At 36.4% G+C, this 23,539-nt stretch overlaps 1 protein-coding gene across 4 annotated transcripts in view; it reads right to left on the reverse strand.

The window, feature by feature from the left end:
• Nucleotides 1-15,286, reverse strand: part of LOC131957966 (low-density lipoprotein receptor-related protein 2) — a 93,395-nt gene extending 78,109 nt beyond the window's left edge. For 2 of the 4 annotated variants that reach the window (XM_059322841.1, XM_059322840.1), the window contains exons 1-16: nt 15,161-15,286; nt 14,562-14,675; nt 13,656-13,778; nt 12,819-12,932; nt 12,134-12,259; nt 10,989-11,146; nt 9,527-9,753; nt 7,877-8,089; nt 6,330-6,556; nt 5,308-5,445; nt 3,221-3,445; nt 2,570-2,765; nt 2,023-2,199; nt 1,472-1,560; nt 1,086-1,226; nt 425-709 (exon numbers count right to left, since the gene is read on the reverse strand). In XM_059322841.1, coding sequence (XP_059178824.1) covers nt 425-709; nt 1,086-1,226; nt 1,472-1,560; nt 2,023-2,199; nt 2,570-2,765; nt 3,221-3,445; nt 5,308-5,445; nt 6,330-6,556; nt 7,877-8,089; nt 9,527-9,753; nt 10,989-11,126 — 2,056 coding nt within the window. In that variant the 5' untranslated portion in view covers nt 11,127-11,146; nt 12,134-12,259; nt 12,819-12,932; ... (1 more) ...; nt 14,562-14,675; nt 15,161-15,286. Of the gene's footprint in view, nt 1-424; nt 710-1,085; nt 1,227-1,471; nt 1,561-2,022; nt 2,200-2,569; nt 2,766-3,220; nt 3,446-5,307; nt 5,446-6,329; nt 6,557-7,876; nt 8,090-8,753; nt 8,771-8,824; nt 8,850-9,526; nt 9,754-10,988; nt 11,147-12,133; nt 12,260-12,818; nt 12,933-13,655; nt 13,779-14,561; nt 14,676-15,160 lie in introns of those variants that run through there. The other 2 variants (XM_059322843.1, XM_059322842.1) reach the window with 2 other exon arrangements.
• Nucleotides 15,287-23,539: the final 8,253 nt, after the last annotated feature.

A 23,539-nucleotide genomic window follows, 5' to 3' on the forward strand; every position in this document is an offset into this window, starting at 1 on the left:
GACATTGGTGCCTTTTCTTCCCTAATTTATATTAGGATACTGGGCCACTTTAGTTTAACCAAGGAAACAAACTCTTCACTTTTAGGCTTCACTTAAATGCTCTACTATTCTACTTTGGGATGATGTGGCGTAGCAGTCGAGAGCTCGACTGCTAACCTGAAAGTCTTGAGTTTGAATAAAGGTTAAAGAAAGTAGAATGTTCCTGAGTCTACCCAGTTAGGGAAAGCAAAGGCAGCTGGGCATAGTGGTGACCACATTATCATTTCATATGCTGAGGTCTCTGAAACAGATGAACTCTACTGCACCTGCCTCATGTGTCTTGTGGACAAACAGGAAAAGATGATGATTCTACTTCTAGTTATTAAGTTAAGCAAGTAGGCCTATACATTTTTAAAACTTATTTTAAAATTTTCAAAGTATTCACCTTCTGGGCAGTTCATCTCATCCGACTTATCCAAACAATCGTTGTCCCTGTCGCAGCGATAAGAATTTGGTATGCAGCGTCCATTCTGGCACTGGAACAATCCTGAGGCACACGTCGTCACCTCCACCTCCTCTGGGTTTGGCTCACATGTGCGCTGGTCCCTGGCCAACTTCATGCCATACGGGCAGCCACAGTGTCTTCCAACTAAGGACATCCCCTCCGTCACAGGGACCACAAAACAAAAGTTGGAGCAGTCTCCGTTCCGCAGGTGGCAAGGGTTCTGTGCTGTTAAAAAAATATTTAAAGAGTTGTTAACAATAGTGATGCTTATCAATTAACCAGAATTATAAGGGCACTCATTTTCTTTTTCAATTTTTAGTTTTCTCAATAAGTCTATATTTCTTAACAAGGGCTTGTGTTGTTAAAAGATTTTGTTAGAAACTAAAAACCAATTGAGTAAACCATATATAAATAAAATAATTTGTATTTTTTTTTTTTTATATTTTTTGTAAATTGATAAATGAAGATAGTTTGAAAAAAAAGCATTTGTTATTCTATACATACATTTTTCAAAATGCGATAAAATTTAACCATCTTTAAATTTGTAGATAGTTAAAACTTACTTAAAAAAGCAGGGATTCAATTGTCATTAATAACATACCATTTAGTGGCTGTAAGCTAGGGTCGTAGATTCTAATCCCCATAACTCTTCCAATGCCAGATCTCATCTTCATCTCTTGGCCTCCCCTCTTGTTGATACGAATAATAGACTGAAGCCTCCAGTCAGTGTAGTAAATAAATTCTAAATTTTACAAAATGAGCTTGATTTGAATAATTGACTTTATTTTTATTAAAATAATAAAAACTTTTCATACTTTGATATTAATTCACAATTTAAGTATATAGATATTCTTGTTTTTAATGCTAAGTCCGAATTAGTAGACTACTAGCAAATATTAAAATAATTGTTTCAAGTAATATAAGCCGAAATGTTTTTTGAACAACAAATGTAAAAATAAGATTTTATAAATTACTAAATTGGCTCACCTTTATAAATAGCAATGCCAAATGGGTGGACAATGGTGTGTCCGGTCAAAGTTTGAAGATCATCACCATCAAGTTTAGTGTGCTGGATTCTACATAAAGAGAAACAAAAAAGCACTGGTGATTATTCATATTCCATTTTTATAACATTTAAAGACATTCTTTTAAATTAAAAAATAAGAAAATGCATACTTTTCTTCCAAAATTTTAAACTATATATTTTTAAAAATTAGTAAATTATTAATTAAATTTTGTTAATAAACCTAACTTTTAGAAATTCTAATTTGTAAGTGAACTAGCTTTTAACTTCGTAAGCATTGCTTAAACAAAGATTAGTCATATTCAGGATTAATTTTTTTATAAGTCTATATACAAATCTAAATTTTTCATGTTATTTTTAACAACAACAGCGTCATTTCGTCATGTGTTATCTCTCAGTGTCAGCCTCAGTGGGTAATATCATCCCTGCTGAGTCAGTGTTACATAAATAAATATAACAAATAAATAAGGTTGGATTAAACAAAACAACTTTTAATTAACTATTTATAGCATACCTATCAAAATAGGCATCAGCCCAGTACAGCCGATCACTAGCAAAATCAATAGTCAGACCATTTGGCCAGCCAAGCTGGTTTTTTTTAATTTGGGTAATGTTTGTCCCATCTGTAAAACTCCTGGCAATGTAGGCACTTTGTCTGGAGTTTCTCAGCCAATCAGAGTAAAACAGGAAACTGAAGAAAGATAACTTCCATTTGAGTGCTTTGTAAACTCTGAACTTTGATATAAAATTTTAAATAAAAAATTTGAAGGAAGATTGGAACCCATGTCTAATAAATTTACCACTCATCCCCTACTAAAACAAAAAAAAACCACCCATCCCCTACTGAAACAAAAAACCACTCATCCACTACTACAACAAAAAACCACTCATCCCCTACTACAACAAAAAACCACACATCCCTTACTACAACAAAAAACACATTCCCTATCTCCAACAAAATAAGAACCATTTATAATTTTATAAACATTTTAAAATATAATTCGTGGTCTATCTAAAAAAAAAATTAAAAAAAATAAAAGTTATGAAAATAAGCTACTCACCCCTTCAATGGATGAACAACAATAGACCTAGCATTGCCCAGATTTTTTATTAAATCTCTCCTCTCTGTAGGGTGGTTAGCTCTGATCACAGACAATGTACTGCGTCTAAAGTCAGTGAAGAAAAGATTCTTTGATATCCAGTCAAAGGTGATCCCCTCCACGGAGCCTATATCTGTGACCAGCTGGGGCATTGGGTCTAAATTAAACAAGAAAAATATTTTTATTTTATTAGGAAGGCAAAGGTGAAATTTGATCAAATTAATGAAAAATGAAAATTTTTTAACACACACACTACAACATGAAGAATTAAAATTTTTAAAAAGTTTTATATTTAACCGGAAATTTAAGGTTAAAATATTTTGATCATCGTTAGGAAATATAACTGACAAAAATAATTGTAAAAAATAGATCCCTTATGCCTTTTTAAAAATTTTAACATTTGTAACTTGAAAAGACATACAATACTAGAAAATAAATTTTAAAATGTTTCATTCTTGATCATCCAGCTTAAATATCAAAGCGAAAAAGAAAAAATGTTGGAATACAATAACAGAAATTTAAAATTATTAAGTTTTTATATATAAAAAGACAAAAACTTTACACTGGAAATTTTTTATTTAAAAATGTGGGCCTAATCAATAAGAAAATTACCTGATTCCCCTATCTTGCCCCTATATATAACTCTGTTCCTAACATCTGAAAAGAAAACTGTTTCATTCTCTGCATCATAATCCAAAGCCACATAATTGACACCTAGCCTTCCCCAGCGCTGGCCTACAATAGGAGGGATGGCATCGATAGGGTACTGCCCAGGCTCCTCCAGTGAGATGCCTCTAATAGCGCGTGGTGTTGCAAACAGGATAAACTTTTCATTCTCTGAAATTTAAAAATTATACCAATGTGTTGTAGGAGTATGTGATATTCAATTTCAAGACACAACTTTTCAAAGTTAAAGCTGTCTGGGGAAAAAAAACATTAAATGGTGAATTCAAAATTATTAACAATTAATTCTTCTTCTTCTTCGTTCTTCATTTTTAGTGTTGGAAGGGATCCCCTCCAACACAATTAAGTATACGTGTCAACTGGTTATGCGCCATTGAGGCCATTTACTCCAATTTCAGCCTGCTTTTCTTTTTGGATTTGATTCCACAGCCTTTGTCCAACCACAAACAAACTACAAGGCAGCAGTTGTTTAAATTTGAAGTTGTCTCTCCTAGAAGAGTGGCTGTCCCCAGCTAACGAGCCTAATCTGCCTGAGGGTTCGAACTCGAGACCAAATTAAGAGGGACAGTTCAGTTTCCAGGACGGTTAGTCGATTCGTTTTTATCACTACACATATTAATTAATATTTATGTCATATTTATTTAATAATTTTAGATAAAATATTTTGATAAAATGTTAATCCGTTACAATACACTTTCATATTCACTAATTACTTCCCATACCACATTCTGAATTTAACCATGGGAGACAATCTATAAACTGTTCACATTATTGAATAGAAAGCATTAATTGCAGAAATAAATAAATGCACATTGATATTTAAATGTATATTAATAAATAAAAACTATCACATCAAATCATTTTTGAAAATGGCATACATTTCTCTGAATTTTTAAATTAAAGTAATTCTTTTAATTAAAACCAAAAAACACTAAAAAATTATAATATTAATTTTAAGATAAGCAATAACTTCCATTTGACACTGTTTGCCTCATGGTAGGATGTGAAAATGTTATCATAATTTTTTTTTTCCAGAATACAAAGGTTGAAAATAAGTCTGGTTCTGTATAAAATGAATCATCAGCTAACTGTTGGGTAAGCCTGTTATATCAAATTAAGAACTTACAATCATCACAACAGTTGCCAGATCATGAATGACCCATTCTCCAGATCTCTATGAAGCCAAAATTCAATTATGTAATGAGGTCCTATTACATCTTTTTGAAGTGATATACACTCAAATATTCTCAATAATTTTTAATTCGGTGGGCATAATGACTTGTATTTATACATGATTTATAATCATATTATTACATCATGCCACAACTTATGATATAATTATGCAACTTTTTACCCCTTGATATTGATAAGTGTATATATATATATATATATATATATATATATATATATATATATATATATATATATATATATATATATATATATATATATATATATATATATATATATATATATATATATATATATATATATATATATATATATATATATATATATATATATATATATATTCAGGTTTACCAAATAATGCATTTGTTGCATTTAGGCAAACATCCATTTGGGCAATTTTCTCATTCAGCTAAGTGTCTTTTGGGGAAACATCAGTACATATATACAAACTAATAATACAACCTGTAATGAACCCCCCCCCCCCCCCACTTTGAGGACAGACCACAGGTACAAAAGACACCTGTGATAAAGCCATACTGTGGTCAAACCATGTTATTATATATAGTTCAATTAGATTGTATACTTCAAAAGCAGTAAAGTGTGCATTATATGGCAGATTATGTTTTTATGAACTCTGCATATGGGGAGTTAGAGTAGTCAACACTTTGTAGGGCAGTCTATAAAATTAGTGGTAAAAACATACCCCCTTAAGGGCCAACTAAATCAACCATAGGTAGGTGACTGAGCCTAACAATAAAAATTGTATTTCTTTACCAAAATTTTTTTTTAAAAGCTGAATGTTAAAAAAAACAAATGTGCCTTACTTGTGCAGTTAACCAATGTAGAATCCAGCTCAAAGCCAGCCTTACACAAACATCTGTAGCCGAGGCCATTATTATCCGTGGTGTGAGAGAGAGCGCAGATATGTTGGCATGGGTTATCTTTACAAGGGTTGGTGCCAGCTAAGGAGGCAATATAAATAACGCTTATGACCAACAGAAAAAATAATAAAGCTATACTTACAGATGTATGTGCATAAAGCAATGCAACATTGAATTCATCAATTTCATTAAAGAAGCAAATAAAAAATATAAACTTCAGATAGTCAGATAATTATTATTATGACAATTAGATTAGAACTCTAAAAGAAAACCTTTTAATCTTACAAAAAAAAATTTTTTGTAAGATGTTTCTTTATGGAAACATAAAATAAAAGAGAATAAGAAAATAAATGCTGAAATCTTTCTTCTAGTTTTTATTCTTCTTAAATCTAGTGTTGGAAAGGATTTCTTCCAACACAATTAAGCCTTACGGGTCAACTTGTTATGCACCATTTATGCCACTGACTCCGATTTCAGCCTGCTTTTCTTTCTATATTTGCTTCCGTAGCCTTTGTCCAACCAAGAACAATCTACAAGGCAGAAACTGGTTAGTGGCTGTCCCCAGCCTCATCTGCCCGGGGGTTCTTCTTCTTCTTCTTCTTCGTTCTTAATTATTAGTGTTGAAGGGGATCGAGATTTATCTGCCAGTGGGTTTGAACTCGAAACTTTGTTCGAATGTATCAACCATGAGCTTTTTGCCGACTCGACCACGTCTCCAACACAATTAAGCGTTACGTGTCAACTGGTTATGCGCCATTGAGGCCATTGACTCCGATTTCAGCCTGCTTTTCTTTTTGGATTTGCTTCCATAGCCTTTGTCCAACCAAGAACAAACTACAAGGCAGCAGTTGTTTAATTTTGGAGTTGTCTCTCCTAGAAGAGTGGCTGTCCCCAGCTAACGAGCCTCATCTGCCCGGGGGTTCGAACTCGGGACTTTTCGCTTCAACAAGTCATTGTTAACTCACCCCTGGACGAGAGAACATGCATGTGTGGGTGGTATGTGGTTACAGATGTCGGAATGCCAGAATCTGCCTTGTAGATCTGCTTCAGTGTTTTTGGCTCAACACTGTTGTCGTTTTTGTTGATCCTTATAGCGCCCAGCTTTGTAATGTCTGCAAAGAAGATCTGGTTTTCAAAAATGGCCACAGAGACAGGGGCAGGGATGTTCAGTCCTCCAGATACGATGGTCCTCCTTTAGTACATTAAAAAAATTTCATTATCAAAGTAGTACATGAAACATGTTCATTTATAATGTTACATTGTTCATGTAAATAAGCTATGTATGATATTGTGTTATTTTATTGTTGTATTGCTGTTTGATTATCAAAGTAGTACATGAAACATGTTCATTTTTAATGTTATATTGTTGATGTAAATAAGCTATGTATGATATTGTGATATTTTATTGTTGTATTGCTGTTTGATTATCAAAGTAGTACATGAAACATGTTCATTTTTAATGTTATATTGTTCATGTAAATAAGCTACATGAACTGTACAGTATGATATTGTGTTATTTTATTGTTGTATTGCTGTTTGATTATCAAAGTAGTACATGAAACATATTCATTTATAATGTTACATTGTTCATGTAAATAAGCTTTATGAACGGTACAGTATGATATTGTGTTATTTTATTGCTGTATTGCTGTAAGGGTTAGGGTCATGCTGAGCTCAGGGATAGAATCAAGGTTAGGGTCAGGGCTAGATCAAGTGCAAGGGTTAGGACTATGGATGTGTAAATCACAAACATAAAAGTTCAATATGACCTGCTGGTGTTTTAATTAGCAGGCCCTAACAATTGTGAATTTATGTACAAGTAAAGTTACCCTTTTTGAACTTGAATCTATGAGACAGATGAAATAGAGGTCACCTGTTTTGGTGACCTTGGCTTATGAAGGGATAGTGTGGTCAGCACATTGCCCAGCAGCCTTTACTTTCCCTAAGGTGAGTCACGCACCCATCAAATCAGGGTAACTCAAGGAATGCTAAAGACCAGCAATCTGAACTCAAGACTCTTGGGTTAACCATTACGCACTCCTCCACCCAACCACACCATCCCATCAAAATATATAAACACTTGGTTAACTGTCTAGGGTTTACCAAGGACCCCCCTCCCCTCAACCACAGTCCCATCAAAATATATAAACATTTAGTTAACTGTCTAGGGTTTACCAAGGACCCCCCCTCCCCTCAACCACTTAGTCCCATCAAATTATATAAACACTTGGTTAACTATCTAGGGTTTACCAAGGACCCCCCACCCCTCAACCACAGTCCCATCAAAATATATAAACACTTGGTTACCTTTCTAGGGTTTATCAAGGAACCCCCCCCCCCTCTCCTCCCCTCAACCACACAAACCCATCAAAATATATAAACACTTGGTAAACTGTCAATGGTTTACCAAGGAACCCCCCTCCCCTCAACCACAGTCCCATCAAAATATATAAACACTTGGTAAACTGTCTAGGGTTTACCAAGGACCCCCCCTCATGCATCAAGTACTCACCTCTTCAAGCCATTGTAGTCCACACTCTCCAGGTGGTCCAGCTGTGAGTCCACCCAATACACTCGCTGGTTGACCATGTCTAGCGTCAACCCCTGGGGGTAGAGAATTTTATTCAAGCCCAGGTCCCATCTTTTGCTGCCATCCATAAAAACTCTTTCAATCCTCGGCTTCATCATTGGACCTTTTAATCCTCGGTCAGCAAAGAAAAGGTACCTGAAAGTTTTGTTCTTTAGTAATTTATTGTGCAAATAGTGCGCATTTATATTTTCATTTGTTTAAATAAATAATACTAATTCATAATTTGTTGCTAAAATTTGAAAAAGTGTTGAATTTATCGTTCTTCAATGATTATTGAACATATGAAATACACCAACAAAAATTAATTTTTCAAATTAACTTTTCAAGTTATCGCATAGAATATTATTTTATTGAATGTTCAATAAGGCTGCTGTATAATAGTTACTTCAAATTTAACAAGATAAAGGTTTTTTTTTTTCACTATATCATTGCCAAAATTAATAAAATATCCCCAGACATATAACATCCCCACCAACTAGAGCAGTATGAGAATGTAAAAGTTGGTTATTAAAGTTAAGTGGTTGACACCAAAGCTCAAAAACAACTTGAAATATCTTGGAAAGTTGTATGTAAAAATATATGTATAACATAGCCTTACAGCTATTTAAAAACTAAAGGGTATATTGCCCCAGCAATATTTACTCCCCTTCTCCCTCTCCTCACCCCCACCTCCACCACTCAAATCAATTACTTATTACAGCTGGATGGACAATTCATGGGTGTCCTATAAACTCATGGCCCTTAATCATAGAAATCTTTTGATAACATAACATTGTGGCTACATAGGGCTAAATCTTACCCTGTATTGGGATCAACTACCACAAACACTGGGGTCTACAGACATTGTGGCTACATAGGACTAAATCTTACCCTGTATTGGGATCAACCACCACAGCCACTGAGCTCTAATGGGATCAACCACCACAGCCACTGGGGTCTACAGACATTGTGGCTACATAGGACTAAATCTTACCCTGTATTGGGATCAACCACCACCTACATAGGACTAAATCTTACCCTGTATTGGGATCAACCACCACAGCCACTGAGCTCTAATGGGATCAACCACCACAGCCATTGGGGTCTACAGACATTGTGGCTACATAGGACTAAAGCTACAGACATTGTGGCTACATAGGACTAAAGCTACAAACATTGTGGCTACATAGGACTAAAGCTACAGACATTGTGGCTACATAGGACTAAAGCTACAAACATTGTGGCTACATAGGACTAAAGCTACAGACATTGTGGCTACATAGGACTAAAGCTACAGACATTGTGGCTACATAGGACTAAAGCTACAGACATTGTGGCTACATTGGACTAAAGCTATAGACATTGTGGCTACATAGGACTAAAGCTACAGACATTGTGGCTACATAGGACTAAAGCTACAGACATTGTGGCTACATAGGACTAAAGCTTACCCTGTATTGGGATCAACTACCACAGCCACTGGGGTCTACAGACATTGTGGCTACATAGGGCTAAAGCTTACCCCATGATGCGACCAACCACCACAGCCACTGGGGTCTACAGACATTGTGGCTACATAGGACTAAAGCTTACCCTGTATTGGGATCAACCACCACAGCCACTGGGGTCTGCAGGTTATCTGATATCAAGTTGTGCTGGTGGCCTGATGGAATGTTCAGCAGCTCTATGCGGGCAGTGTCCCGGTCAACAATGTACAGGTTGTTGGTCAGCCAGTCCAGGGCAATGTCCACAGGGATGGCTAGCCCATGAACTTGGAGACGTAGAGGTAATGTGTAGCCATTTGCTGGAATGGTGTAAATCTGAAAAAAAATGGAACTAGTTACTTCTGGAATGGTGTAAATCTGAAAAAAAATGGAAATATTTACTTCTGGATCTGGAATGGTATAATTTTAAAAAAAAATTGGAACTAGTTACTTCTGGAATGGTGTAAATCTGAAAAAAAATGGAACTAGTTACTTCTGGAATGGTGTAAATCTGAAAAAAAATGGAACTAGTTACTTCTGGAATGGTGTAAATCTGAAAAAAATGGAACTAGTTACTACTGGAATGGTGTAAATCTGAAAAAAAAATGGAACTAGTTACTTCTGGATCTGGAATGGTATAATTTTGAAAAAAAAATTGGAACTAGTTACTTCTGGAATGGTGTAAATCTGGAATAAAAATTGAAATAGTTTCTGGAATGGTGTAAATCTGAAGAGAGAAAAACTATCACGTGACCAGTTGCTTGAATGAGGTAAACTTAAGGACAATTTTTTTTCACTGTGTAACAGACTGCAAGAACACCGTCAGTCTTAAAATAGTTGTTTTCAAGTAATTTTTTTTTAACCTGAACTAACATTATAATGGAAATATTTTTCTGAGTTTTATACAGAGAAACTGGTAAACTTAGAGGATGTTCTGGATATCCAAAGAATATCAACTGGTTGACTGTAGGCTTCAATGGTTTTGTGAATGTTGGCATTGTTTATCTGACACTCTCTTGGGTAGACATGACATTCAAAATGGCTTGCCTGATATTATGAATATTTAATAACATCCGGAGTTGCTTACCTTACATCCGGAATAGCTTACCTAACATCCGGAATGGCTTACCTAACATCCGGAATGGCTTACCTAACATCCGGAATGGCTTACCTAACATCCGGAATGGCTTACCTAACATCCGGAATGGCTTACCTAACATCCGGAATGGCTTACCTAACATCCGGAATGGCTTACCTAATATCCGGAATGGCTTACCTAATATCCAGAGTTATCACCATTATTTCTGGTTGGTGCCCAAGACATATGGGGCAGATGAAGTAGAGTTCATCTGTTTCAATGACCAAGGGGGATAGTGTGACCAGCACTATGCCCAGCTGCTTTTGTTTCCCTAATGTGAGTCAGGGAATCATCATAGCTGGGTGGACTCTAGTACATTCTCCAGACCCAAGCCTGGGTTCCGAACTCGAGACTTTCAGGTAAGAAGTCTACTACTCTACCGCTAGACCACGCAATATCTGGAATGGTTTACCGTGAAAGTTTGAAACCTCACCTGGTTATCCGTGTGGTTAATGTAGTAGATCATGTCCCCATTCTGGCCCATCTCCACATCCGTAGCATCCACCTGGACTATTTCCTTCACATCCGCACCATCTCTGCCCATTGTGATGATCTTTGTTGTGGTTGTCATAAGGAGGCGAACACTGTCACCTAATTAGGAAATAAAATGTGGGAAGATCTTTATATTTGTAATAAACACACACAAAAATGCTAATATAAGGTTTAAACCATTAACAAAAATGAAAATGAATTTTTCACTCTTTTAAACACATAAGAAGAATTCTTTAAGTTTATATGATAAATAAAAATGTAATGCTATGTCCTAAATTCACTCAGGCTTGTCCAACTTTAACATTTTGAAATATGCTCCATAACTTAACCAAATTTATTTCAACATCCTAGGTTAGCAAATGATTAACAGAAGGAATGTAAGGCTGAGGTTGAATGGGCTAGGTCAGGAGACTCAATCAAGCTTAATCCACCCCTAAACAAAGTCAATCACATTACTTAAGTTGAATTTGCCCTAAACAAAGTCAATCACCTCACTCAAGCTTAATCCACCCCTAAACAAAGTCAATCACCTCACTCAAGCTTAATCCACCCCTAAACAAAGTCAATCACATCACTCAAGCTTAATCCACCCCTAAACAAAGTCAATCACATCACTCAAGCTTAATCCACCCCTAAACAAAGTCAATCACCTCACTCAAGCTTTATCCACCCCTAAACAAAGTCAATCACCTCACTCAAGCTTTATCCACCCCTAAACAAAAACAATCACCTCACTCAAGCTTAATCCACCCCTAAACAAAGTCAATCACATCACTCAAGCTTAATCCACCCCTAAACAAAGTCAATCACATCACTCAAGCTTAATCCACCCCTAAACAAAGTCAATCACATCACTCAAGCTTAATCCACCCCTAAACAAAGTCAATCACATCACTCAAGCTTAATCCACCCCTAAACAAAGTCAATCACCTCACTTATGTTGAATTTGCCCCAAGATAGTCAAAAGCCTCACTTAAGCTTAATTTGCACCTTGAGAAAGTTAGGGACCTTAAAAATAAATATTCCTTTACACAAGCAAATCAAATGATGATGAGAGAGGGAGAGAAACAATGGCTGTGAACCTACTGTTGGGAGTCTTGCAGATGTTGTTTTGGTCTGGGGTGTAGCCGGGCCTACAGCTGCAGGTGTAAGATCCAGGTAGGTTGGTGCACAGCTGGTCACAGAAGCCGTCAGTGGAGCACTCGTTATAATCTGTTGGTTAATTTTACATCATTAATCAGATATTGTATCTAAGAAATTAAGGGTTTTTTTTTTAACTTTATTAGTAAAATGGTGTAATTAATTAAGTTGTTTTTTTTTATCGCAATTGGATATACTATTTCTTGTTGAGACTACTCTTTGATCTTTTTGACTGATTAATTAATTATGAGATTGATATCACAGCTTTTGGGCATGGGGCAAGTTAAACATATAAATTATATTTGTTTTCTCTGGGATTTTTTCTTCTTCTTAGTTTGGAACTTCCATTTTCCATTTTCTCTACATATTTAGGCAATTGCAATTTCCAGTTTGTTTGTGCATGAAATTCTTGTTTGTTTGCAAGTTTTTTATAAAGCTATATGCTGACAACATGAGAAATCAAAGAAATGACCAGGGAAGATGAAGAATGAGCTAAACCTCATTGATGTTTTTATAATCTTCCAACACATTTTTTTTCTTTTAATCATTTTGTGTTTGATGAGATTTTAGTTGTGACAGCTTGAGAATTTATAGAAATGGCCGATACAGGATAAACAATATCACTACTGACCAACACATGTCCTGTTATCTTGGCCAATCTGGTACCCAGTTCTGCAGTAACACTGACCGCCAGTGGGAGTGGCTTGACACAGGTAATCACATGACTTGTTAGAACAGGAGTTGGCTGGGAAAATGTGATGGACATTATATATGGAGAGTTTAATATATGGAGAGTTTGATATATGGAGAATTTAATAAATGGAGAGTTTGGTATATATAGCAAGATTGATGTATAGAGAGCTTGATATATAGACAGTTTGATATATGGAGAGCTTGGTATATGGAGAGCTTGGTATATGGAGAGTTTGGTATATGGAGAGTTTGGTATATGGAGAGTTTGTATATTGTGAGTTTGGTGTAGAGAACTTGATATTTGAAGACTTTGATACATGGAGAATTTAATAAATGGAAAGTTTGGTATATGGAGTTTGGTATATATAGCGAGATTGATGTATAAAGAGCTTGATATATAGACAGTTTGATATATGGAGAGCTTGGTATATGGAGAGTTTGTATATGGAGAGTTTGTATATGGAGAGTTTGTATATCGAGAGTTTGGTATAGAGAGCTTGATATATGGAGACTTTGATATATAGAGTTTAATATATGGCAAGTTTGCATATGGATAGTTTGGTGAATATAGAATGATATATGGAGTTTAATATATATGTGAAGAGCTTGATATATGGAGAATTTATATGATATATGGAAAGTTTAATATATGGAGAGTTTATATATGGAGAGTTTATATATGGAGAGTTTGATATTATGGAGAGTTTGATATATGGAGAGTTTGTGAGCAAAAAAAAACAATACATCCACTCAAGAATTTACATGGAGTACCTACCACAGTCTCCACCTTCATCCCCTCCTGAGGAACATTGCTTTGTTCCATCACAGACTTGAGACAATGGAATGCATCTGCCATTATGTGGACAAGCCCATTCATGGGGGTGACAGGTGTAGTTTTCTAAAATACAGATAAACAAGCAAAATTCAGTGTAAACATTCAAATACAAAACACTTGTTTTCTGTATGAACCATATATTTTGTCTTATATATAATCTCTTATTTACAGTGATTTTTTAAAAAATTCTAAAATATTTAACTTTTTGTCCATTCATTTGATAATGCTAAAATGTTAGCTTTTATAAAATCAAAATTAATATCTTAGATTAGTTGTCAAACTAGCCACTGAGGCTACTAATAAGCCAAACACACACAATTAATCTAACTTTAGATATTTCCAAAGTTTTTAAGATATATTTTCAGTAAAACACTAGGGTACAGATTTATTGAGTTGGTTAATGAAATATACTTTTAGCAATGTTCTGCTGAATAGATGAAAATGACCAAATGTCATTATCAAGCATCAGGCACATGACTGCAACAAGACCAGTTTACAAACTGACCACAGGTCAGTATCAAACAATTCTTACAATAGGTCTGTGACCACAAATTACAGTTAACAAAATGACCACTGGTCAATATCAAGCATCAGACCTGTGACTACAACACAAGCAGTTCACAAAATGACCACTGGTCAGTATCAACTAATAGATTTGTAATGCCAAGTTGCAGTTAACTAAATGACCACTGGTCAGTATCAACCAGTAGGTTTGCGATCTCACATTTTAGATAACGAATTGACCAATGGTCAATATTAACCAATAGATTTGTAATGCCAAGTTGCAGTTAACAACCACAGGTCAGTATCCAACACCAGACCATGGATGTAATAGCAAGGACTTACTACAGTTAAGCTCATCACTTCTATCTGAGCAGTCGTCTGAACCATCACACACCCACTCTTGAGAGATGCAGATATTATGGCAAGAAAATTCATCTCCGCTACACTTTGGTAATACTGTGGGTAATGGGTAAAAAAGTTTCAAGATTATTTTATTTTAAAGAAAACATAGAATATTCTTTTTAAAAGAATAATATATTAACATATTTACATTTTTATTTATATTTGGCAATAAAAGCATTTTTAGAAATATCAGTTTAATAGTCAAACTTTTATATATTTTTTTCAAAACCATGCAATATTAACTTAATTAAGAATGAGACATGAATTCTGTATTTAAACAGAATATAAAAATGAATGTATGTTTTATAAAGAAAAATGTAATTGCATTTTTAATGAACATACAAATTAACTGGATTGGCCTAATTATTGTGCTCACTAAAAAAATTGGATATATATATTAAAATACCTAAATTATATTTTACATATTGCATAATACAAAATAGGCTAAATTCAAGCTAAAAATTTCTGACATTTTCATTTTTCAAAAATACACAACTTTAATGGTCTTTACTACTTTACTGCAAGAAAATCCTTTTTACCTAACTTATTACAGTCACTAGTTTCATCGCTGTTATCACCACAATCATCGTTTCTGTCACATCGCGCAGTCTTTAAAATACACCGGCAGTTTGTACACTGGAATTGATCCTCTGAGCATGGTAGTAAACAAGCTACACACAAAAAAGAAAAGTAATTAATTAGAGAGATGCTATTATTGAATCATTGATTGATGTAGCTTCCAGGCATCTGTCCATAGTCCAAATGATAGTGAATCATAGTAGCACTGTGTAGATTGTAGATCTATGTAATAATAGGGCACTATACTAGATTCTACTTTACTCTATAAATATATAATATACTTTATATATATATAGATAGCAGGGGCGTAGCGAGGGGGGGCGGGGGGTGCGGACCGCACCGGGTGACACCATTTAGGGGGGTGACACCAAGGCAAAAAATAGCAAAATATATAGAGAAAAACTTGACGGAGGGGGTGCAAATCGAAAGTTTGAGGGGGGTGCAAATCGAAAACTTGAAAACTTGAAAGTTTGTCCCGGGAAGGGTCGCTATGCCTCTAGGGGGGTGACACCATTAAGTGCCGCACCAGGTGACACCCGACCTCGCTACGCCACTGATATATAGGTCTATGTCATGCCTCATATGAATCATAATGACAAATGAGATGTGCAGTGTAAGAGTAAGAAGAGTAAATTTTAAAGTCAAGTGGAGTAATCCATCAGTTACAAAGTTTTGAAATTATTATATTAATTATTAATTATCTATAGGCCTATTATTATTATAATATTATATTTATTTTAATTTTATAGATCACTAGAACTAGATCTATGGTTATTAGACTCTACTAGCTAGAGTTAGTAGTAACTTAGTAGAGTAGATCTATTTTTTTTTAATTCATTAATAATTTAATATTATTATTAAACTAATTATCTTTTAATAAAATGTGTCAGATAGTCAGATAGTGTCAGTAGATCAAGCTAAACTGTAGATCTAGATCTACTAAATAAATAGTTAAGTAAGTAGAATCTAGAGTCTAATAAGCATTAGAATCTAGATTCTAGATCTAGACTAGATCTAGATCTACTAAGGGAGTAAGTAGTCTCTGCTTGTGTTTTGTGTAGAGCAGTCGATGAACAAGATCAAATAAAAACCGAAACAGGAAGGGAAGTGGAGAAAAAAAAAGTTCACCGGGCCTAAGGACTTAAACTTCAAAATAATGAAATAGTTTCTTTTTGTGGACCATTTGCCTTTTGATGAACCAGATGTACTATAAAATTCGGTACGGGAATGGGTTTTACAAAGGCTACGTTAAGTTGGTGGTGCTTTGTGACGTTACATACAATTTGTAGGCAGATATCTCTTGTCGTCATTAAGATGGGGGAGGGGAAGGGGGATCTGGCTTGGTTTGCCTTGTTGGCAAAAGTGTTTTAAATCGTATCAAATAGAAGGATGTCATACATCTAAGGTAACACCTAAAGCTTTGTTTTTAAATCTTGGGAATGATATAATATGCGAATAGGTAGTCCCTACGTAGGCCTAACAATTGGCCAGGATAAAGTACTTTAACATATTGGCCTACTTTACATATCAGTAGGCTTAGCCTACCTGTACGACGATTACTTTATGAGATGAACCTGCTATTAATATCAATTTACGCTTTTTTCTTACATTATGCTATAGACGGGAAACGACCCTTCCCCCTTTTGTAAGCCAAACATTGAAAGGACTGAATACATTATCTCCCTCCAAAAATATTATAAACGCATAGCAAATGAGATATTAAAAGAAAATGCATAAGGCCTAACGAGGCGATGTATTAGCTTAAATAATGCGCATAGGGCCTACACTTTAGTTTCTTATATACTTAAGTATATTATGAGACCTGGGGCTGAAAATTTCGAGGGGGGGGGGCGGACACTGGTAAAGATATGGATATATAAATATATACAAATTATATTTCGTTCAAAGAGGGTTGGGGGTGGTAGACATGCTTAAGGGGCAGGAGAGTCGTGTTCCCCCCCCCCCCCCCGGAAGAAATGTTTCGAGAGTATCTCAATGTTTATCATTATTCGGTTTTAACACTTCAGAAATAGTTTCATACTTATCAGTAATCAAGTGTGTAAGTTCAAGTTAGTAGAACGAGAGTCCATCCAGATCTGGTTAGGGAAAGTAAAGGGGGCTGGGCATAGTGCTGACCACACTATCTGTTCATATGCTGAGTTCACAGAAACATGTGAACTCTAATTCACTTGATCCACTGACCGTTAGGTTCGAAAAGGGAAATTTATTTTGATCCTTCATCTAGATAACAGCTCCTTACAAATTCAGAGCAGTATAGTTCTCCGTATTTAAGATTTACGTTTTGAACTAGGTGACGTAACTTTAAAGAGAGAGTAGGATCAGAGGCGTAGCGAGGGGGGGGGCGGGGTGCGGACCGCACCGGGTGACACCATTTAGGGGGTGACACCAAGGCAAAAAATATATAGAGAAAAACTTGAGGGGGGGGGTGCAAATCGAAAATTTGAAAGTTTGTCCCCGGGAAGGGTCGCTATGCCTCTGGGGGTGACACCATTAAGTGCCGCACCGGGTGACACCCGACCTCGCTACGCCACTGAGTAGGATAAACAAGTTCCAATTTGCTATTTTAAAAAAAAATAATATTTTAGTCAATTTTAATTGTTATTGTAAGTTTTATTATAAGTTTTAAATGCTTTAAATATTTAGGAGCAGAAAAGGTGTATTTAGGAGGGACGGAGTGTTGATTTATTGGGCCTTTGCCTTTATTTTTATTTTTAGCACACAACGCGGATATACATTTGTTTTATTTAGTACACCGACCAGATAAGATAAATAAAAGTATCACGAATTTAAACTAAAAAAAACACTATGGTATTTTTTTTTAATACGTGTGTTCATTTAACATCTTATTTTCATTCTGAAGCAGTGGCGTAGCGAGGTCGGGTGTCACCCGGTGCGGCAATTAATGGTGTCACACCCCCCCCCCCCCCGCTACGCCTCTGTTCTGAAGGGTAGTGATGTTTTAGTGCTTTCAAATTTTAAGATAGACACGTTTAGTTTATTATCTGTTAGGTTGTATTACAACTACATTAATTTATTCAGAGGCGTCACAAGGAGGGGGGGGTACAGGGTGACGGCATCTGCGGGGTTGACTCCAAAAGAAAATACAAGTCATTTTGATAAGAAAGTTTGCTTTTTCCAACTTGAATACCAACTTATTAAGATTAAATACCTACTCTATTGCGGTTTTAGACATAGGGAGACATACAGCATATATGGGTTCAATGAGCAGTGTTTCTTCCAGACTTTTTTTCGGGGGGGGGGGGGCGGACACTAGTAAAAGTATATATTTTCTAAATAAATTTCATTTCGTTCGGGGGGGGGGGGGGGGGTAGACTCCGCCCCCCCCCCCCCCACCCGAAGAGATGCCTTGAAGAAACTCTGTTAAGGGTTCTGCGGAGGTCAAACACACACCCGGCTCATACGATTCACCATCGGATTTTGTCAGTGCGGACGATAGAACGATTAAGAAGGGCTCGGCGTATGCGCATATGAAACTGGCGGGGTTCGGTACCTCCAAAAATGTTAAGAACCACTGTACTAGAGTTATGTTAAAGGTAGCGGATACTTGTAAAACAAAAGCAGCATCAAATGACGATGTTTAAGTAAGTTCTTAGAAATGCGTAATTAATTTACGCAGTTGTTTTTAAGTTCTATTAAAAACGAGTGACAGTTTGTTCTATAAATTGACCCCTTAATTCGGAGTTGATTAATGTTTTGCTTTCACCCACGTCAGAGGATATCAAGGATCACGGTAACCCCGATGACGTCACAAGGCGGACGAGACAATTGTCTCAGTGTCGCCACTCGTGGTCTTAGGGAAGTTACCGGCCCAGGTAACACAACAACCCTTTGGTGAAAAGATGGCCTGCCCCAGGCCGATTACAACAGAAACCATTAGGCCTGTCATATCTGTCAGTACAGGGGTCGTCTGACAAGGGAGACAACGCTCCAGGAAAAAAATGTTTTTTAGAGTTATGGTCCTTGGGGCATTCGTTTACGTCTTGTGTGTTGTGAGCGTGTTGGGTGACGTAGACTAGAACGCTTACACACTTGTTGTTGTGATAGTTTGAGCGGTCGCACGTTGTTTAGGTCCGTGTCCCGTAGGATTCTAAGAAAGTCAATGTCCTAATCAAGTCGAGCACGCCCTGATTCAGTGGGTGATGGTAATGTGTCATCTAAACCTGACCGTGGGGGAGGTTGTGGCCTTTGGAGAGTAGAAGAGGAGGGGGGTGGATCAGAAAGTGTCACACTTTCACATTTAAAAAGTAATTCCTGAGACTGAAATGTTACTGTTATTTTGCTTTTTTTTTAATAAAAAAAATGAAGCATGCTTAAACACCAAGCTGTAAGCGCGCCTAGCAGCCCCCTCTCTTCCTCTCTAAGCATATCCCTACCACCCCCTCCCCTTGGTCTGGTGAGCTGTGGTTCACGTTAAATGTTTATAATCGCAGAGCCGGGTTTAGTGACGGCTATTAGGGGCAGATAATTTAGTTTGAAACTATATTAAACTTAGGGGAGGAAACTAAGAGGAGGCTGCTTTCACTGGTGGGGGGGGGGGGGGGGATTAGGGTAGGTGTTGGTGAAAATGAGGGTGGGGGAGTTATCGTCCTTAACGACCTACTGGTAGTGTTTTAAAGCAAATATTTTCAGTGGCATCAGTGGCGTATGATACGCCGCGGGTCGGCTCGTAGTAATTAATTTGTGTGAAAGGGGGCGTTTTAATAAGATTTGCCTGGGGGGGGGGGGGTGCAAATCGAAAACTTGAGGGGGGGGTGCAAATCGAAAATTTGAAAGTTTGTCCCCGTTAAGGGTCGCTACACCATTAAGTGCCGCACCGGGTGAGACCCGACCTCGCTACGCCACTGCATACACGTTATAAGTAGACATCAAAATCAAATTTTACTTGCCTCCTTCGTCTCAAAAGTTTGTACTAATTCCTTCAAGTTTGCAAGCGTAATCACATTTTATTGAAATTGTTGCTAAGTCCACGAATCTACTTTGTACTTTAAGACATAGCCCCCCCCCCCCCCCCCACACACCCTTAGAAAATTTTAAGTGTCCCCCCCCCCCACTCCCGGGAGAAAAAAGTCTGGGAAAAAACCCACTGAAAAATAGTTCTTGTAGTGTTGGGCTCTCTGCAGTCCACCCAAGGTGAGTTCCAAAATGGACCTTACCTGTTTTAAGCTTGACTGTCTTTAGTTATAACGAGCCGGCCCGCGGCATAACATACGCCGCTATTTAGTTGTTGTTTTTTCTACTTTTCAGTAATTCAAAATTTGTGAATTCGACAGTTCCAACGCTACCACTGAAAATATTTCTTTAAAACACTGTAAGTAGCTCGTTAAGGACCATAACCCCCCCTTTTCCTCCCCCCCCCCCTACGTTTAAAATCGTTGGCTCTGCTTGTGAACATTTAGAGTGAACACAGCTCACTAAAACCATGTAGGGGTGGGGAGGTAGGGAGCGCGTTTACAGCTTGTTTTCTAGGCGCGTTTGCAGCTTGTTTTCTAGCGGCTCCCAGAAGAGAATTATATATATAGAAGATTGTAAAATGTCTATATTGTGTAATTATGTAACGATTTTTTTTAGTTATTTTGAAAAATAAAAGGTTATAAATGTTACAGATTCCAACCTAAAATTGTTATATATGAATAATTTAGGAGAGGGTGAAAAGTATGAAAAGACAATAAATTAGATATTTAATTTACGACTAAGACTGAATGTCTACTAACATTAATCTACAACGGCTACTGATGTATTTGTTTTTCAACTTTATAATGCTAAAAAAATCTACCAAACTATTTTGTTTATAACTTAAGCTGTATACAACTTTTACTATAGCAAATAATAACTTAAACTTGTATTTATATGTAAGCGGTCAAGCTAAGGTGCAGGAATTTGAAATGAATGTAAAGGTGAGCAACGAATTATCTCCCATTTGAAAATCCAAATACCAAAATTGTATTCAAGGGAAATAACTTTCACAATCATAGCAAAATTAACCAAGTGTAACTAAGACATGTTTGAAAACACAATAAAACGCTATAAAATTCATTACATTATAATTGTAATAAGTATTTTATATTAGCTATGCAACATTGTGAAAACAATATATTTTACCTATTGAGTACTTAACTGTAGGTTTTGTAAAAAATTCTAAAAATGGTAGCTTTATTATAACATACTTCTATTCAATTTTGATGACATATTTTTAGAACTTACAGTTTAAACTCAGTTTTGAAAAAAAAAATTTGGATCCCCGAAATCAAGGGACGTCTTTCAAATGATCAAACACGGGTAACTGTTTTAGACATTGCTAGAATTATTGATTAAATATTAAAATTTAAAAAAAAAAAACAAAGGTTACGGTTAGTTATAAATTCCATCCTATTTAATATTATATATTAATACCTTTAGAGTGGTAATATAGATTGTTTTACTACTTTTTTTTTCTTCTACTTCCGGTCAACGGAAATTACTCAAAATTTGAAAGAAGGCAGATAATTACAACTTTTACTTACGTGTGAAAATTCATTTATCTACCTGAAATAGTACTCAAGTTATAGGCTTTTGAAAAATTCAAAGTAGAAAAAGTTCCACTTCCGGTTATCGAAAATCGCTCAAAAGTTGATTAGGATCTACGATTTTGATAAAATACTTATATATGAAATTTCATCAACCTAGCTGTAACGGTACTCAAGTTATCGTGTTTACAGACACACACATACACACACACAGACATACGACAAGATTGCAAAATGATGTTTTTCCGACTCAGTGAGGTGTAAAACGTCGAGATTTGCAAAAATCTCAAATATTTTGTGTGCACTATTTCAATACTTTCTCTATACTCTGTATATACGAGAAAGTAAAAAGGCAAAGTGACTTGTAAAAAGTGTCCCGACTTTTCCAAATATAGGCCTATATAGACCTAATTTTGGGGTGGGGGTGCAAAATTGATAGTTCGTCCTGGGTGCCGAAATAGATCGCTACTCCTTTATAAAAGTTATTAATTATTAGGTACTTTTTGATAATGGCTATTAAACGTTTTGCGCCCCCCCCCCCCCCCGTAGGGATGGTGCCTTGGGCGACCGCCTAGTTCGCGGCCCTGAGTTTAGTGTTGGTGGTTGGGGTGACATAATTGTGACGTCATTTTCAGATGTCCTAAGTAATTTAGGCAATGGGGATAGGGAGGGGGTAGAAATCGTTCAATTAACACGTGTATGATCGATACAAGAATACCCTACATTTGATCACACTGTATTTATGGGTTTATTACATTTGTTTGCTCCTATAAATCCTGTGTATACATAAAACACACATCATTTTCTGCCAATCAGAAATAAAAATCCACTCCAACACAATCTAGTATAACATGTCAACTTATTATGCGCCATTTAGGTTGTTGACTCCGATTATAGCCCTGCTTTTCTTTTAGGATTTGCTTCTATAGCCTTTTTCCCAACCATACATATGTATGGGCCTACTTGTTTTTGAGAAAGTAAAATTTATATTTTGTGATTCACAATTTGATTTTTGTAAATTTTAATTGAAATAAATTTATTTTAATATAGGCCTACTCGATGTTGGCTGAGCGCAGAAAATATTTGAGATAGAAATCGATGTTTAAAAACAAAACAAAAAACAACTGCTATTTTGAAGGTGGTGTAGGCTGAGATTTGACGTTACTTTAAGGGTGAAGACTGACTTTTGTGACGATGTGTGAAAATGTGGAGGGGGGTGAGTGGAGAAAGAGCGTGTCGTCATTTAAAGACGCCCCCCCCTCCCCCCTACAGAAAACAAGAATAACGGCCTAGCTGACAAAGAAGTAGGGCCCCTTTGTTGGCTGCCCAGCTAGCCCAGACAGAATGTCCGCACGGTGCGCATGTACTTTTTGCGGTGTCATCACACAGCAGGCTCGGTAGACATGGTAGGTTGTCAAGGAAGTGCTGAAAGGTCGGCGGGAGACGACGACCGACCACCTGACGACCATACGGATTGGTGTAACAACAAAAAAAAAGCAAAGAATACCATACGATCAGATTTTCTTTCTAGCATCATCACCCCCCCCCCCCCACCCCTTCCCCCCCCCCCCCGATGAAATAGATAAAAACACTATTTAAATAGAAAATCTAGGCGGCCATACTATAATAACCGCCACCCCCACCCCTCTTTTCTCTCGCTCAACCATACTAGAAGAAAAATGTTTGAAAGAAACATTGCATACTATTTGACTAAGGCTACCTAGCAGTGTTTCTTCAAGGCAGCTCTCCCCCCCCCCCCCCCCCCCGAAGAAAGTGAAGAAAGTTTACCTCCTG

This window comes from Physella acuta, unplaced genomic scaffold, assembly GCF_028476545.2.
Source record: "Physella acuta isolate Inbredline_101_S28 unplaced genomic scaffold, ASM2847654v3 ptg001282l, whole genome shotgun sequence".
NCBI lineage: Eukaryota > Metazoa > Mollusca > Gastropoda > Physidae > Physella > Physella acuta.